We start from the raw sequence: 17,054 nt of genomic DNA, 5'->3' as shown, positions 1-17,054 counted from the left end.
GGGTGCTTGGTGCCCTTGAACTTGTTCCTCTTGGGTGCTTGGGCGCCCTAGACGGTTGGTGGTGTTCGAAGCTCAATCATTGTGGTGTAAAGCTCCGGGCAAGCGTCGGGGTCTTCAATTAGGTTGTGGAGATCGCCCCGAGCAATTTGACGGGTACCGGTGACCGCCCCCAAGGGTTGCCAACGCGTACGGGTTCGGTGACCGCCCCCAAGGGTTGCCATTTGTACGGGTTCGGTGACCGCTCTCAAGGGTCCCTTAGTGGAATCACGGCATCTTGCATTGTGCGAGGGCGTGAGGAGATTACGGTGGCCCTAGTGGCTTCTTGGGGAGCACTGTGCCTCCACACCGCTCCAAACGGAGATTAGCATCCGCAAGGGTGCGAACTTCGGGATACACCATCGTCTCCGCGTGCCTCAGTTATCTCTTACCCGAGCCCTTTACTTATGCACTTTACTTTGTCATATATCTTGCTATCACATAGTTGCTTATCTTGCTTAGCATAAGTTGTTAGTGCACATAGGTGAGCCTAGTTGTTTTAGGTTTTATGCTTGACAAATTAACCGTTAGGTTTATTCCGCATTTGTTCAAGCCTAAACCGTAATTATTTTAAAGCGCCTATTCATCCCCCTCCTCTAGGCGACATCCTCCATCTTTCACATGGTCAATTGTGTCTGGCATGTTATAATGAATTAAATCAGTTGAGAATATCACTATGAGTTTTACTGAAGACTAGAATTGACCAGGGATTCACGGAGCTTAAAAAATAATGATGGCAACACGATGCCTCACTATAGACAGGATTGTCGTCTTTCGATGCAAGTTTGAAGCTTAACGACACACACATGACTTCGAACCTAAGAATCGGTCTTTGGTGCATTAGTAGTGCAACCACACACTACTATACAACAAAATAAAAAGCATCTAATAGAAAAAATTATTTTGAATTCAAAAAAGTTATTTTTTTAATATATAAGAGGGCTATATTTAAGAAATCAAAAATTATAAACAATTTATGTAGTTTGTAAAAAGACATATTTTTAATTAAAATGTTCATAAAATAGAAAAATGTTGATGAATTCTTAAAATATCCCGAATTTTAAAAATTCTCACAGAAAGTTGAAATCTTTGGGAATTTATAAAAATGATAAATTATTTTGAAAATGTTCAATGGTTAAAATACACAGTTTTGCCAGGAATTCATATATTATAAAAAATAATCATGTTTTTTTTAAAATCATATAAAAAGAAACCATGGAAAAGAAATAAAAGGTATAAAAATAAAATATTAAGAAAATTACGAAAGAACTAAAAAAATAACTGGGAATAACACAGTGTGCTGGCCCACGAGCGCTGCGGGGTGTTGGCTGTGGGCTCATATCTTCGTGGTAGATTGCAAAAAAAGAAGAAGAAAAATCTTCGTGGTGGGTTTGGTTGTGTGTAACCTCCCAATACCCGCTGGCCCAGCCCATACCCTTCCTCTCACACCGCACCTCCTCCGTCGCTCCAATCTTCCGCCGCCGTCGCCTCGCCGTCGCCTCCTCTCCCCCGTGCTCTCGTCGGCCTCAGAGCAGAGCGCGCTAGGGCACACTCGGCAAGGGAGCAGCGACTGTCTCCAACCCTTCTTCCTTCCCCTCGGACAGGAGCAGCAGTCCAGGAGGGGGCGTCGCCGGCGAGGCGTCGGCCTCATCGCCAACAGCGACCTCGGGTTCCTCTCGGCAGGTAATCAAGGTACGGGCGCATCCCATAGGAATAAATTTCTTCCCTTTTCACTGCTTCTTCTTGAGATCATTTGCAGTTGCATATAACTGAATTCATCAAGAAAGAAATTAACACAAAACAGTCTACATATTTCTGAACCACAATAGAAGAATTAGAGACATGAACAAATTACAGCCAGTGATGATTAGATTTAGCACATCTCTAATGCTTGCTCCAATCCAGAGTGTCGCTATTCCGTTACTAGTCTGGCAGAAACACATGGATCCTTTTACAGCTTGTGCCTGCTTGCTATTAGCAGCATATATGTTAGAGACAGATTGGTTAGGCTGTTTGTGTTGATCAATAGGTGTGAAGCTCTGCTGCACGCTTAATCGAAACATCGAGCGAGTTTTGGTGGCGATGGATAGTGGTACCTCTAGCAAGAGACGAGTAGAAGCCCCGGGAGAGGGGGAGAGCAGCGGCAAGAGGCAGAATGTCAGCATGGGGATGGACGCCCTCGACTGCCCCGTCTGCTTTCATCCCCTCAGACCTCCCATATACCAGGTACATACATGTGCATATATTCAACTACCTGTCTCTCAAAGTTCAGATGAAATAATAAACTATGATTAACGGACCGCTGGATATAATGCTCCTTGCTAAAATAAGTTTCTTGTGACAACATGGACCGCAGAGTAGCAATGGTCGCTGAAATTTTGTTTTTCCTTTTTCTCAAAAATAAAAGAAAATTTGTTTTCCTAGAGAAATTAGGACACTAATATTTTCGTTGAGACCCAAACTGCTAGCAGCAATCTACACCCTTTTTCAGTCTACAGCTGTTCCCTAGTAGGATATTAATCAGGGGCTCACACACAATGCTACTTGCTAAAAAACAGTTTATTGAGACAACATCGATCGTTGTAGTTATATGGGTGCTCAAATTTCGTTTTCATAGAGAATTTATTAGGACCATGAGGTAAAGCTGCTGCCTTGTGACCATGAGGTCACGGGTTCAAGTCCTGGAAACAGCCTCTTACAGAAATGTAGGGAAAGGCTGCGTACTATAGACCCAAAGTGGTCGGACCCTTCCCCGACCCTGCGCAAGCGGGAGCTACATGCACCGGGCTGCCCTTTTTTTTTAGAGAATTTATTAGGACACTAACATTCTGGTCTGAGACTGAAACTTTTAGCAACTATTTACACCATTTTTTAGTCCACGGCTGTTCCCTAGTAGCGTATGGATCAGGGGCGGATGATGTATACCTCTTTACTAGCAATATGTTTGGTCCGCCCCCCTTTGGAGTTGTATGCCAGTTACAGATTTACAGACCAATATGTTGCATATACCAAAACTAACCCCTACATGAATGGTTGCACAATTTTGTGTGGTGCTAACTTGTTATGTTGCTGTGTAGTGCGTCAACTTTAATTTATGTTAAAAGTTACTCTCACGTGACGACCCTGCTGATCCTTCCTGTTCCAGTGTTCTGTGGGGCATTTCATATGCTCTTCTTGCCGTCCCAAGCTCGTGCGCAACAATTGTCACTTATGCTCTGCTGAAACTACCTTCAAGCGCTGTTTAGGGATGGAACGTCTCATGGAATCAGTCATGGTCGCTTGCTCCAATGCAAAATATGGATGCGCAGAGAAGCTCACCTACTACGAGAAAGAAGAGCATGAGAAGGCATGCCCGAGCGCCCCATGTTTCTGCCCGGTGTCCAGCTGCAGCTTTGCAGGGCCAACAGACGCCCTCCTTGAACATTGCGCCTCCCAGCACAAGTGGCCGTGTACAACCATCAAATACTCCGAAGATGTTAACTTCAGCCTAGAACCAGGTCTACATTTTCTTCGTATCAAAGACAGGGAAATTTTCCTGCTCAACGTGGCACTAGAGGCATTCGGGCATGCCATCTCTGTCGTCTACATCCAACCTAAAGCTACAAACTCCAAGTTCAAGTGTAGGATGTCCTATGGTTCCTTTTTGACAGACTATTATCAGATATCAGTTTACAAGATACGAAGCTCATCGTTGTCTGATGGGCTACCGAAGGGATACAACTTAATTCTGCTCAAAGATGAGATAGCTGATGATGGAAAGGGTACCTTGCTTACATTCTCCATTGATGATCCTAATCCTAAAGTAAAGGCGCGTGAGCCCATATGTCTGAAACCGGTACGCGGTGTATGATTGAAGTGGTAAGGTTCAGCGTGGATGTTTGCGGCCTTCACTGTTTGGGTTTCATGACTTGTACCCCCTCCGTTCCTAAATATAAGTCTTTTTAGAGATCCCAATTGGGACTACATAAGGAGCAAAATGAGTGAATGTACACTCTAAAATATGTCTATATAGATCTGTATGTAGTTCTTATTGAAATCTCTAAAACAACTTATATTTAGGAACGAAGGAAGTACTATATGCTAAGAGGCTTTATGATCTCAGACTCTGCTTCGTAGTTGTTTCGATGAAGTGCACTCTGTTTAGGTTTTCCAGTTCATGTAAGGAATGTTTTACTGATTTGGGAGGCACCGGATCAAATGTTTGATGCTATGAAAATTGTGACACCGCCGTGAAATTGTATCTGAAGTACTAAATGATCATTTGGTTCTGCTGACTGATGCAATCTTTGCTGTTTGCTGCTTTCAAGTCGTGTCATGGACCAAAACTGCTCAGGGTTTCAAATGCTCTTTGTAACAAGTGAAATGGGTTACGTTGATCATGTAAATGTACCTAGCCATAGATTTCAAATGCTCTTTGTTGAATACGCTGTCATCTTTTTGTTTGGTGTTAAAAGATAAAACTTGTCAATTTTTTGAACCAAATTTTAGGTTAAGTTCATAGAAACATAAAACATAAACACAATTTGATTGGAATGTATTTAATAACTTTCTAACAGATTCTTCGCCTGAAATAGCAAAAAGATTCAAACTAAGAAAAGAAAAAAGTAATATCCAAAATGGTGCCTGCTTTCTTCAGCATGTACTCCGAGGTCTAGTCAGCAGTCCCCTCTCACTTGAAATTTAGATATTTGACGCTGAACATCTGACTTTGCAACATTGCCACTATTAAGACAGACTAAGCAAAATTACCGCCCATACCCTGCTGGTGAACACCTTCATTAGCATGCCATTTTCCCTCTTTTACCGATTTCCTTGTCCTTTTTTTTCATTCCATTTACAGACACCGGAGAGGATCAAACTGCCTCTAAGGCTACCTAGTTATTTGTCGATTTCGACCAAGCCGCACATCCGCTCGACGTTGCTAAGAGCACCACCTGCTGGTGCGGCATGCCCGGCTGCTGCCGCCTCTTTTGTTGTCGGTCGGCAGGAGTTCCTCTGAACTACTGGCCGACACACGGACACTGTGGTGCTATGCGGTAGCTATTTCTCTACACAGATTCAGTTTTGGAGAGTGAAAGAGCATGTGCATGTGCTCATTTAGTAGAGAAATATAATTGTGTTGGATTCGTATCATAGCACCAAAAAAGAGCTTTCTACCGGTTCCACTCCTAGCGGTGAGGAACCAGCCGTCATTCGCCTTTTTGGCGACTTGCATTCAAAGAGTTTCTGTTAGCTCAACCATGCAAACATTGCTCTTCTACCCAAGAAAGATGGGGCTAAGGTGAGGAGATTTTATACTACGACCCTATAAGCCTCATACAAACCACCGTGAAAATCATTGCCAAAGTGCGTTCCAGTCTGCTAGCTCCTTTCATCAACAACATCGCTTCCAATGCCCAAAGTGCATTCATAAAGAAGAGAAGTATCTACGCTAACATTATGTACGTCAGAAACTTTGCCTGTTGCCTCCACGGAAATAAAAAGGTAACTTTGCTTTTCATGCTGGACATTTGCAAGGCTATTGATTCAATTAGATGGGACTACAAGCTTTGGATGATGCTCTCGTTCTCCAAGGAAAAAAGCTCCTCGCAGCGCAAGGCATCCGGCGGCGCTGTGGGGGAAGGAGTGCGACGCTAACGGCCTCACTGTCGATCAGGGACAAGATACATGCGGCAACAATGGCATGGCCCCTCTTGTGTGGGGAGGAGGGGTGGAGGCAAAGAGGAGAGAGAGGGAATGGTGCTTGCAGGAGATGGAAGACGTGTAAGGGGATAAGGTAAAAGAAGACGTGGGTGGTGGGGTGGGCCTTAAGACGGTCACCTGACGTAAATTGTTTACTTATGTTCTATTGCTCCGTAAGAATGCATGGAGATCTTACTGTTTGCTTGCTTGCCACTTTTTGTGCACTTCTCATAATCCGCTGTGATGTTTCTTTTTTTGAAGAATAATCTTTATAAAATGGATTTTCTTTTAGATTATAACGCTCTTTGTATAAATAATAATATTATAATGCTCACAAGGTTGCAGTCGCTGTTGCGTTGATATCCATTATGGTCCCATCTCCCATGCAAGGCCAATGAGATTGGGTTCCATGCATGGACCTACTAAATATGTATGTAGAAATCACGATGGTAGATGTTAGGTTAATCGACTCAACTACTATATTGTAAACATGAAAATTCTTGGATCCTGTTGCAACACACTGGTACACACCTATTTATATTAGAAAAAAGTAAAGGCAACTGAACCTTGAACATGCACCATATTTATCATGTCATCTTGAAATCAATCCGAAGTTCTAAATAGCGAAGAACACAATAAGAGGTAGCTGAAACAAATGGCACGCTTGGACGAATCTTATATTGCACAATGTTCATCTATCATCGAACGTATCTATTTTGCTTGTGATCAGGCACCCTCCACGAATCAAAGCCTCAAGGTTAGGTCGACCGCCTCGCCGGCTTTGTCACTCAGCTGCGGCTCTGCGGCGTCTTCAGGCACCCGTAGTAGACCCATGAAGTCTATCTCCACGGGACGGGGACCTCCACGGCGGTATTCCTCCCAGAAGGCAAGGTTGGGTGCAAGCACAAGTAGCCATGACCCCCAAAGAGTAGAGTCAGGCACGGAGGAGGCTGGTTGGGGTAGGCTTACTAGCATGTTCCGGTGGCGATTGTTGCGGTAGCTCTGAGAGGACATGTGGCCACCAAGGGCTTGGTGTGTGACCCACCTCCTACGGCAAAAGGGGCATGTGTAGCCCTCACGCGATGGTCGCGGCGGCTGTTGTTGCCATGGGTTTGGTGTGCCACCGTTGGAGGCCATCTCTTGCGAGAAGGGTTTTGGCATGCGCGTATCTAGCTTGAGTTTATATACGTGTGGCTCACAACGGTCAAAAGCAATGACAGTGTGAAATCTGTACAATTGAGAATTCAGGCCTGGCTTACACCAATGAGAATGGTAAGTAATTGGTCGAGAGTGAAATGTGTGCGGTTAAAGAAAGAAACAAGCGATATGCATGCACTCCCAAGATCCAGACATGCATGAGTCCCACACTGTATATATCAAGACACATATTATGAAAATAAGAATTTAAATAACCAACTATATTAAGAAAGAAACAAGTATCTCGTTGTGCATGTGCACCCAAGGCACGTGACACAAAGTTTTGCTAATGGCTTGATGAGTGCCAGTAGGGCGATTCGCTAGTCTTGTGCACGTGCTGTATAAAAGTCATGTGATATAAAATATCTAGTGCTCCCTTTGTTTACCATGCGGATGCGTGATGGTTGGATGGGACAAGGCTGAAAGACATTGCTCCCTTTGTTTACCAGGCTGATCGAGTTAACTAGAGATTCAAGTACCAACTTTGGAACATTCTCTTGCATGTCCAGATTAACGATGAATGTTGAGGATGCCGGTTCTTGAAAGTGCATGGCAAGTGGTATCTACTCGGCCAAGTCGGCGACAAGGTACAGTTCCATGGTGCCACACTCACTTAGTCCTTAAAAGTGAAATAAGTTTATTGAACAAAGTGAATTCCGTTCTTACAAATAACTGAATTTGTTTTCTTAAAGACAAAACGGATTTTGGAATTACCGGTATTGATTTATTGAAATGCGTGAAATTAGTTTATGGAATACGTGAAATTAGTTTTCTGAAATGAGTAAACGTAGTTTTTGAATTAATTGAAATATGTTTTGTGAATGTGTTGAAACCAGTTTTTTTTCTTAATTATTGAGATCAATTTATTGAAAGAATGAAATTAATTTTTAAAAATGTTTTTATTGAAATCTTTTTTTGGAAAGAACTGAAATTAGTTTATTGAAGAGAGTGAAATTAGTCTTTCAAAATTATTGAAGCCTGTTTTGTGAAAGAATTGAAACAACTTTTGGAATGGATGAAATTAGTTTTTTTGAAACAAATGAAATCAGTTTATTGAAAAGATTTGAAATTCGATTTTAAAATTACTGAAATATGTAAAAAGAAATAAATCCTGTCCGATTCCGGACGGGGACTCGGATCGAAACTGGCGTCGACCGTCTTCGACTCTGCTCCGGTACCGCATGGACCGGCCTTTATTTACCTTCCCCGGCCTCTGATGATGTACCTACTGTTTTCCCATACACGGAGAAGAGATCGTAGAACGAATGCCTTTCCTGAGGCAGCGCCAATCGTTCTCCGAGTAGGACTCCGTGTAGGACTCTTGCCTTTCGGGCAAAACCGACTTTGAGGAGGCTTTTGCTCCAAGTTTCGACCCCAGGGCTCAACATATAAATAGAGGGGCAGGGCTAGCACCAAAGACACATCAAGAAACACCAAGCCGTCTGCCGGCAACCCCGTCCCCTCTAGTTTATCCTCCGTCATAGTTTTCGTAGTGCTTAGGCGAAGCCCTGTGGAGATTGTTCTTCACCAACACCATCACCACGCCGTCGTGCTGCCGGAACTCATCTACTACTTCGCCCGTCTTGCTAGATCGAGAAGGCGAGGATGTCATCGAGCTGAACGTGCGCAGAACTCGGAGGTGCCGTGCGTTCGGTACTTGGATCGGTCGGATCGTGAAGACGTACGACTACATCAATCGCGTTGACAAACGCTTCCGCTTAGCGATCTTCAAGGGTATGGAGATACACTCCCCTTCTCGTTGCTATACATCACCATGATCTTGCGTGTGTGTAGGATTTTTTTTTTTGAAATTACTACGTTCCCCAACAGAGTGATCATTGTTGCGGGGAGATCGAAGCGACATGAGCCGTAGTGGGTGTCACTGGGCTTGCTTGGCCAGGTGTAGGTCCACCTACCACACAGTTATTGGAGCCTTGTCCCGACTGAGAGCACCTCAAGCCCGAAACAGTGAGATGATAAGATGCATGATGTTTAAGCAGGATGGTAAGATGCATGATTGAAAAGTTGGAAGACTTACAAAGTTGAAAGTAGGAAGAGGTGGAAGTGGAGGAAGATCCGACAAAGTGGAACCCTGCATATTAGCTCTAAACTGAGCAAACGCCTCCTGCAGGGCTGCCTGTTGTGCAGCCATGAATTGCTGCTGTTGAAACAGGGGTTGCTGCATTTTCATGGCTTGCTCCTGTTTAAGCAGGGCATTCGCCTGAGCCTCCTCCCACAACCTGGTTTCTTTCACTAGGCGGGCCTACAATATGCCATCGCAACAAGTTCGCCGTCGTTGCAATACAAAGAAGAAATCACAAGGAAGGTCAATGAAGCAAAACATACCTCGAATTGATAGAGCATGTGCAGCCCAGGTTGTGGGCGACACACTATAGCAGGACCTGAGCTCGACGTGGTAGCACGGAGGTGGGAGAGTTTTGGAATGTCCTTACGGATGGCACCATCTCCAACATATAACCGGCCACACTTCTTGCCTTGTCTTGACTGGATGGAAATCGTAGCATCAATATACCTTGAGGCCGGATCAGAGTCGGGCCCGTTGTGCTCCTTGAACTTCCTACTGTATGCATCAATCCTCAAGCCAGCACCTCGGTTGACCCACCCCCTTCTGGTTTCTTTGACTTGCGAGAGGGACATAATCCCATGAATGTATTGGGCGGCTCTTCGCCCTCACCCCTCTCCCTATTATGCAATAGAAGCAATAATATCCATAAGGGCACAAGTTCAGAAGTTCAGAGCCGGATGAAATTATTACCTTCTTCTACACGTAAACGTGGAGGTTGAGGTTGCCTTGAAGGTGTACCATACCACCCATCAAGGCATGCCGGTCCTTAGCCATTCTGTGCTCAGCCCACCACTCCGGGTCTATCCACCTGGATATGATTTGCTGGTAGCAAGTAATCTTGTTGTTGCACCACGAGGGAACCGCCTGAAGTATGACAAATACATCCAACATAGGAATTAAAGTAAGATGTTTTGATCCAGGCAACCATAAGTAAATGGAAACTACCTTCATGTACATTGGACAGGTGAGATGCACTCTCCGGGCTAGAGGCTTATTGAGAAGCATTTTGCGTTCGTGCGCGAAATACTTCACCACGGCATGGACGCGCGCCTTGTAGGGCATGCCTTGGACAAAGAATAACTATGAAAATTGACAAAGAATTTTACCCAAAAATTGTTGACCACCCGCTCAGCAGCACTGCTGTATACCCTACCCCACTTGTCTTCGGTATCCGGAGTGCGTTTCCAATGCTCCCAAGACCAAGCAGGCTCCTCCTCACCGTCTCCTATGGGGACCAGGCCAGGGTAATAGTGCCTGCAAAGACATCCAATGATGCTGCTTGGCTGGCGTGGCACCTTTATGTCTTCTCCAAGAACCACCAGGCCCTGCACAATGAAAAGGCAAGTAAGTTAGTATCTGCAAAAAATCTTGAATGTAAAGACGCAAGTAAGAGTCCACATAAGCACTTACCTCACACCGACTGGTTTGACAATGAGACCCTTATGTGGATATGGTAGCGAAGGGAGCGTGGACACCACACTCAACCAGATACGTGCTCTGGCCACTCCTTTTGTATTTAAATTGACAACACTTGTATTTCCACAAGCTTAACGTATAATTGACAATGACTTATTCACTAGATTACAATATATGTATGAATTCTAGCATTTGTAATGTTTGCTTGTGCCTTTAACTTGTAAGGGGGGCAAATATTTTCTTCTAAAGAGATGTTGGCAGAGAGCACAAAGAGGAAATTCATATATGCTCCATGGCCCTCTCGGTGGAATCAAGGATTTGCATCAGAAGTAAAACCAAGTGAGCATTTTCAGTAAACATCTAGCAGATAGGGAACTCTTGCAGCTCATGAACACTTGTATTTAGCCAGCGTGCTATTTCATTAGTTTGGTATTCTTGCAGCACATGAACACCTGGGTAGACAAAATGCATTTATTTATTTTTGAAGCGAAAACGGAAACAAAAGCAGTGTCAACAAGTACCAACTCAAGGTTACAGAACCAAATCAGGGGGTCAAGTTCCCTCCCGACAATACAAACCTACATAATTTGAGAACAGAGCAAAAATGGGGCGGCCTTATTTCCAACCAGGGGGTCAAGTACCAACTCCAGGTTACAGAACCAAACCAGGGGGTCCCCATTTTCCAAAATGCAGTTTTTTATGTACGTCAGCCTTATTTCCAACCAAATCCATGATCATATCTCATACACTTGCTGCTGTGTCCATCACAATTGATTCAAATAAAATTACAAAGTAATGGACAGATGCAAAGTGAACCAAATATGTAACAGAACATGCATTTGTTCCTGAAGATGCAATTGGGGGAGGGGGGGGGGGAACCAATACCTGGTTGCTGATGTCGTTTTTGCACGAGGAGGAGATCAGCAGGGGCACGCCGGACTGCCGGAGCACCTTGCCGCCGGAGGAGCCCGCCCTGGACAACAGAGAAATAGGCCAGAGAGAGAGAGAGAGAGAGAGAGAGAGAGAGAGAGAGAGAGAGAGAGAGAGAGAGAGAGAGAGAGAGAGAGGTACCTGCCGGCGGAGGTGGTGCAGCGGAGATGGCCGGGCGACCTAAACCCTAGCGGACGGGAAGGGGCGGCGGCGCCGATGGGAGGGCCGCTCGGGCCAGCTCGGGGCTCCACGTGCTCGGGGAGGGGGCGGGGGAGATCTGTGCGCCGAGTAGAGGGCGGCACCGGGGGGTGGGGGGGGGGAGGGGGTGACGGCGAGGCGGCCGGTGGGTGGAGGGTTCGCGGCGGCGCGAGGAGAGGGACGGCGCGGGGGGAGAGACAGGGGGCGGCGCGGTTTGGGGCCAAAACTGAGTTATGCGCGCGGTCGATTTGGGCCAAAAATGAGCTCTGCGCGCGTGTATTTTTGGTAAGTCCCGCGCTGGGTAAGCCGAGTGTCATAGCTAGATACACGGTTTATAATTTTTTCTTCTTTTATTTCAATACAAAAAAGTTTATTAGTTTTACTTTTAATAATTTCTGTATTTTATTTTATTGTATTTTTATTATACTTAAGTTATTTTCTTCTTATTGTATTTTCTTATTATTGTATTTTTATTTCATTGTTTTCATAAATGAAACCTCTCCCCTTATTTCATTATTTCCACTGTTCAAGATATCAGCTGATATTCCGATAAACCGGTTGATTTATCTCTTCGGTGTCTAGCCAATAAGATAAATTGGCCGATATGGCGATAAATCGGCTGATATGCCCATAGACTGGCCAATTTACGCATTATCTCGGTCGACCGATAATTTCCCGATAAGTGATATCCCCAACATTGATTATTTCATACATATATTAGGTCATTGTTACATGTCGAACCAACATTGGGCCGCACGCACGTGCGAGCGGTCTTCCTACCCACTCTCGCACTGTTTAAATCCTCGGAAAATTGTACGATGCCGAAAATCCTCGGGAGCTGGCACGGCGTCATCACATGGCCCATGTAAGGTGTGGTAAAAGTTTGGGCACATTTCGAATAGGCCTCACCTTAGGCCGCTTGTAAACTACACCATCTCCGAGGTAGTCTATGGGTACCGAGAGAGAACGTGTTGGGTTTGTGAAGGAAGTGCGGGTCCTGTTGCTCCGTTGGCATCGAAACTTCTCGTGCCCTCAAAGGAGGCCATCGAATGACACGTGCCAGGCCCCTGCATTTTTTGAACCCGCCTGCAATATTTGAGACATTTATTGCACTGATAGGGTTTCAACGCCGGAAATTGCAGATCTGCAAGGCGCTATATGAAATCATGCCCAGAAGCGGCATGGAAAATCCTATGTAATGTCTTTGCAACATGCGTAGGCCTTGTGCAGATGAGGGAGGGGCAGGCCTAGACATCGAGGGGCGAAATTACCTCGGCGGCATGCCTGTTCTAACCGTTCAAATCCTCGAAAAATCATATGATTCCGGAAATCCTCGGGAGCTGCCATGGTGTCATCACATGGCCCCTGTAGGGTGTGGTAAAATTTTGGGCGTGTTTCTAATAGGCCTCATCTGAGGCCGCTTGTAAACTACATCATCTCCAAGGTAGTCTCTGGGTACCGAGAGGGAACGTGTCGGGTTTGTGAAGGAAGTGTAGGTCCTGTTGCTCCAATGGTCTTGAAACTTTTCGTGCTCTCAAAGGAGGGCAACGAATGACACATGCCAGGCCCCTGCATTTTTTAGACCCGCCTGCAATATTTGAGACATTTATTGCACTGCTAGGGTTTCAGCGCCGAAAATTGCAGATCTCCAAGGCGCCACATGAAATCATGCCCAGAAGCAGCATGGAAAATCCTATGTGATGTCTTTGCGACATGCGTAGGCCTTGTGCAGACAAGGGAAGGGCAGGCCAGCCACCGAGGGACGAAATTACCTCGGCGGCATGCCTGAACCAATTCTTTAAATCCTCAAAAATCATATGATGCTGAAAAACCTCGGGACCTGGCACGACATGTGTAGGCCTTGTGCTGCAGAAGGAGGGGTGGGCCCCGCCACCGAGGGTGCGAACGTACCTCAGTGGAGGATGCACCCTTTCTAATTAATCCACGAAAAATCATACGATGACGAAATTCCTCGGCACCTGGCATGGTGTTTTGATATGGCCCTGTAGTGTGTGGTAAAAATCTCAGCGTATTCCGCATAAGCCTGCCCGGAGGCTGCTTGTAAACTGCACCGTCTCCGAGGTAGTACCTAGCTATCAAGATGGCGTGTCCAGTTTGTGAAGGAAGTGTGGGGCTCGTTGCGTTGTTGGCCTTGAAACTTCTTGTACTCTTAAAAGAGGCCATCGCATGACACGTGCTAGACCCTGGCATTTTTCGGGCCTGCCTGCAATGTTTGAGATATTTTTTGCATTGTAGGGTTTCAACTCAGGAAATTGCAGCAGAAGTATGGGTGGGCCCTTCCACTGGGGGTGAGAAAGAAATAATTTTAAAGTAGTAAACATAAATGCAATGAAAATCATTTTTGCATAAATCTTATGGGTAGTAAAAAATCTACAAAAATGTAAGCCGATTGCTTTCACAATGGGCACACGGCTTATATGCCATATAAGCCGTGTGTTCTCCGGGGCACACGGCTTATATGCCATGTAAGCCGAGTACTGCTTTATGGTACACGGTTTATAGGCTGCTCCGTGACGGTGCCGTTACCTACATCCGCTATAGCCACGTGGCAGATGTTTTTGCCGAGGTCGACCTATAAGCCGAGTGCTTTTTTCAGCATATACCGTGTGGTACATGTAAGCCGAGAGCTTTTTTGTACGACTCGGCTTACAAACAGCTATAAGCCGAGTCCTTTCTAGTTGCCGGGTGTTTTCTCCTGAAGGCTCGGCTTATACACACATAAGCCGAGTACCCGAAAAAAAGCACTCGGCTTATAGTTGTTCACACGGCAAAACGTGATTTTCCCGTAGTGATTTTTCTATATTTTTTTATCAAACTTTAAAAGGATTGGCTTAGAAAAATCCTAGAACTTGACTATTTTGGAACGGAGGGAGTAATACATAGCAGGTGTTCCAGGAGTGTGGTTTTTTGGAGCTCGGCCTCCATGGAGGCTGGAATTTTTGTAAAATTCAAAACTGAAACTTCCCAATTTTAAAAAATATCAGAAAAAATTGTACAAGTAAAAATGGATTTGATGTGTATGTGTGTAAAATTTTAGGATAAAATACCTTGAATGCCATATGTGCAAAAACAATAAACTCATGCTCTTTGGGCATGAATCGTGCATCTACCGAAAAGCCTCTGATTTTTTTGTGTGCAGCACTCATTTTTAACATATTTCATCCTGAAAATTTACACACTTGCGCAATATGTCTCTAAGTATATGTGTATTTTTTAAAATGAAACATCCAAATTTGAATTTTGGTCATTTCAAATTCGGCATCCATGGAGGTGTAAGGGGACCGATCTAGCCTACGATCGAGGAGGGGAAGACGCGGGAGAGAGTAGGTGGGACGAAGGGAGAGGAAGGGGATAAGGAGGAGGAAGATCAGCTTCTCTCCGTTTGGTTCGATTAAATCACATCACGCCTTACAACTGGCCACACTTGGCCCTTTAATACACGACCATGACTCAGCTACTCCTCCTGGCTCGGTCCCTTCTTGGCTAGTTCGGTTCCTGGCTGATCTGGGTCGCTGACCATGGGTCCCACCATTACATTCTCCCCTCCTTGTGAGCCGGCTTGCCCCCAAGCCGGTGCTGCTGGAAAATGGCGACGAAGTTCGTCCAGGTCTTCCCAAGTTGCCATGGATGCTGGCAGGTTGTCCCAGAGCACCCGCACGCGCCTGCTGGTACTGGATGCGCCACCATACTGGTCGTCAAGGATGCTGCAAGGAACATGCAAGGCCTGAAGAGTGGTGTTATCAGGAGGAAGCAAACCCGCGATTGGCACATCCCCCAGTCGGTTCAGGCCTGAATCGCCGGCTTGTTAGGACCTTGAGAGAGAAATGCAAGATTAATTGGGAAACTGTCTGCCGCCCCACCCACCTTGGCGGTCTCGGTGTGATCCATCTAAAAAAAATTGCGAGGGCAATGCGGTTACGTTGGCCATGGCTTGAATGGACTGGCCCAAGCAGGTTGTGGTTTGGCATGGGAAAACTTTGTGATGCCGTGGATACGAAGCTCTTCTACACCTATACCTGATTCACCATCGACAATGGGGACAAGGCACCATTATGGGATGCGTGATGGTTGGATGAGACAAGGCCGAAAGACATTGCCCCCTTTGTCTACCAGGTCGATCGAGTTAACAAGAGATTTTTCATGGAACATTTATTCAAGTACCAGCTTTGGAACATTCTCTTGCATGTCCTTAAAAGTGAAATAAGTCTATTGAACAAAGTGAAATTTGTTCTTACAAATAACTGAAACTATTTTCTTAAAGACAAACGGATTTTTTAATTACCAAAGTTGATTTATTGAAATGTGTTAAATTAGTTTATTGGAATACTTGAAATTAGTTTTCTGAAATGAGTGAGCGTAGTTTTAAAATTAATTGAAATATGTTTTTTTAAAGAGTTGAAACCAGTTTTTAAAAATTATTGAGTTCAATTTATTGAAAGAGTGAAATTAATTTTTAAAAATGTGCAAAGTTAGTTTATTGAAATCTATTTTTCTAAAGAACCGAAATCAGTTTATTGAAAAGAGTGAAATTAGCTTTTGAAATTATTGAGACATGTTTTCTGAAAGAATTGAAACAACTTGTAGAAATGGATGAAATTAGTTTTTTGATATAATTGAAATCTGTTTTTCCGAAAGATTTGAAATTAGTTTTTAAAATTATTGAAATCCTGTAAAAAAAAATCTTTTCCCGGCCGATTCCGGACGGCACTCGGAACGAAACCGCCGTGGACCGTCTCCGACTCTAGACCACCATATGGAACTGGAGGACCGATCTTTATATTCCTACACGCCCGCCCTGTCATGTTCTAGTACCTATTTTCCCGTATCCGAAGAAGAGATCGTGGAACGAATTCTTTTGGGATGACGACGACGACGACGACGGGCGTCCAGCTCCAGCACAGGTTCCGCACCATCATCGATCCATCGCTGTTGCCGCCCAAGAAGAGGGCGACGTATCCGGCAGCGGCGTCTCCATCTCAAACGACGACGACGACGTTTTTTGACCCTGTCGTAGTGAAATAGCGAAAATGCAAGGAAGCAACACCGACAAACCTGAGATACCAGCGTAATGACTGGTTTTGCTTTTCAGCTGACTATATATTCTCTCAACTCTCAACTATTAAGGCCAAGTAGATGCTTAATGATTGTTAGTGAAGTCATGACTTTCCTTTCAGGGTAAAGGAATTTCACATCCATAATAATATCGAATAGAAAGAAAAAAAATCAAAACACAGTAAACGAAATTCTCATTAATAGAGAAACAACTCTCACTCTAAGGTATACAAGTCATGTCATTTATAAGGGATGATCTAAACTCCTAATGTCTCAGTTGGTAGGTCGCGTTCCGGGTTTTATTTTTGTCCCACCTCAGCCGGTCTTTTTTGGTACTTCTTTGGTACTTGCTTCCACCTCCCACTCAGCCGAGACGGTTTATTTTCGCTGGTTTTTTTCGCCATCTCCCCCACCCCACCCCACCCCATCCCACGCA

At 44.8% G+C, this 17,054-nt stretch overlaps 1 protein-coding gene across 1 annotated transcript; it reads left to right on the top strand.

Annotated features, from left to right (window-relative positions):
- The first annotated feature begins 1,471 nt into the window (after positions 1-1,471).
- On the top strand, positions 1,472-5,035 carry LOC123067176 (putative E3 ubiquitin-protein ligase SINA-like 6). The gene is made up of 6 exons (XM_044490090.1): positions 1,472-1,719; positions 2,066-2,262; positions 3,182-3,871; positions 4,190-4,194; positions 4,344-4,416; positions 4,877-5,035. Exons 2-6 carry the CDS (start codon positions 2,119-2,121, stop codon positions 5,033-5,035), a joined length of 1,071 nt encoding a protein of 356 aa, XP_044346025.1. The 5' UTR covers positions 1,472-1,719; positions 2,066-2,118.
- The last annotated feature ends 12,019 nt before the right edge of the window (positions 5,036-17,054 follow it).

The sequence above is a fragment of the Triticum aestivum genome, chromosome 3B (assembly GCF_018294505.1).
Source record: "Triticum aestivum cultivar Chinese Spring chromosome 3B, IWGSC CS RefSeq v2.1, whole genome shotgun sequence".
NCBI classification, from domain to species: domain Eukaryota; kingdom Viridiplantae; phylum Streptophyta; class Magnoliopsida; order Poales; family Poaceae; genus Triticum; species Triticum aestivum.
This window is presented reverse-complemented; position numbering and strand designations above follow the sequence as displayed.

Coding starts and splice junctions, on each gene's coding strand:
- LOC123067176 (XM_044490090.1), top strand. CDS start 2,119: ATGGATAGTGGTACCTCTAGCAAGAGACGAGTAGAAGCCCCGGGAGAG. Junction 2,263..3,181: donor TCAGACCTCCCATATACCAG/GTACATACATGT, acceptor TTCCTGTTCCAG/TGTTCTGTGGGGCATTTCAT. Junction 4,417..4,876: donor AAATGGGTTACGTTGATCAT/GTAAATGTACCT, acceptor TTCCATTTACAG/ACACCGGAGAGGATCAAACT.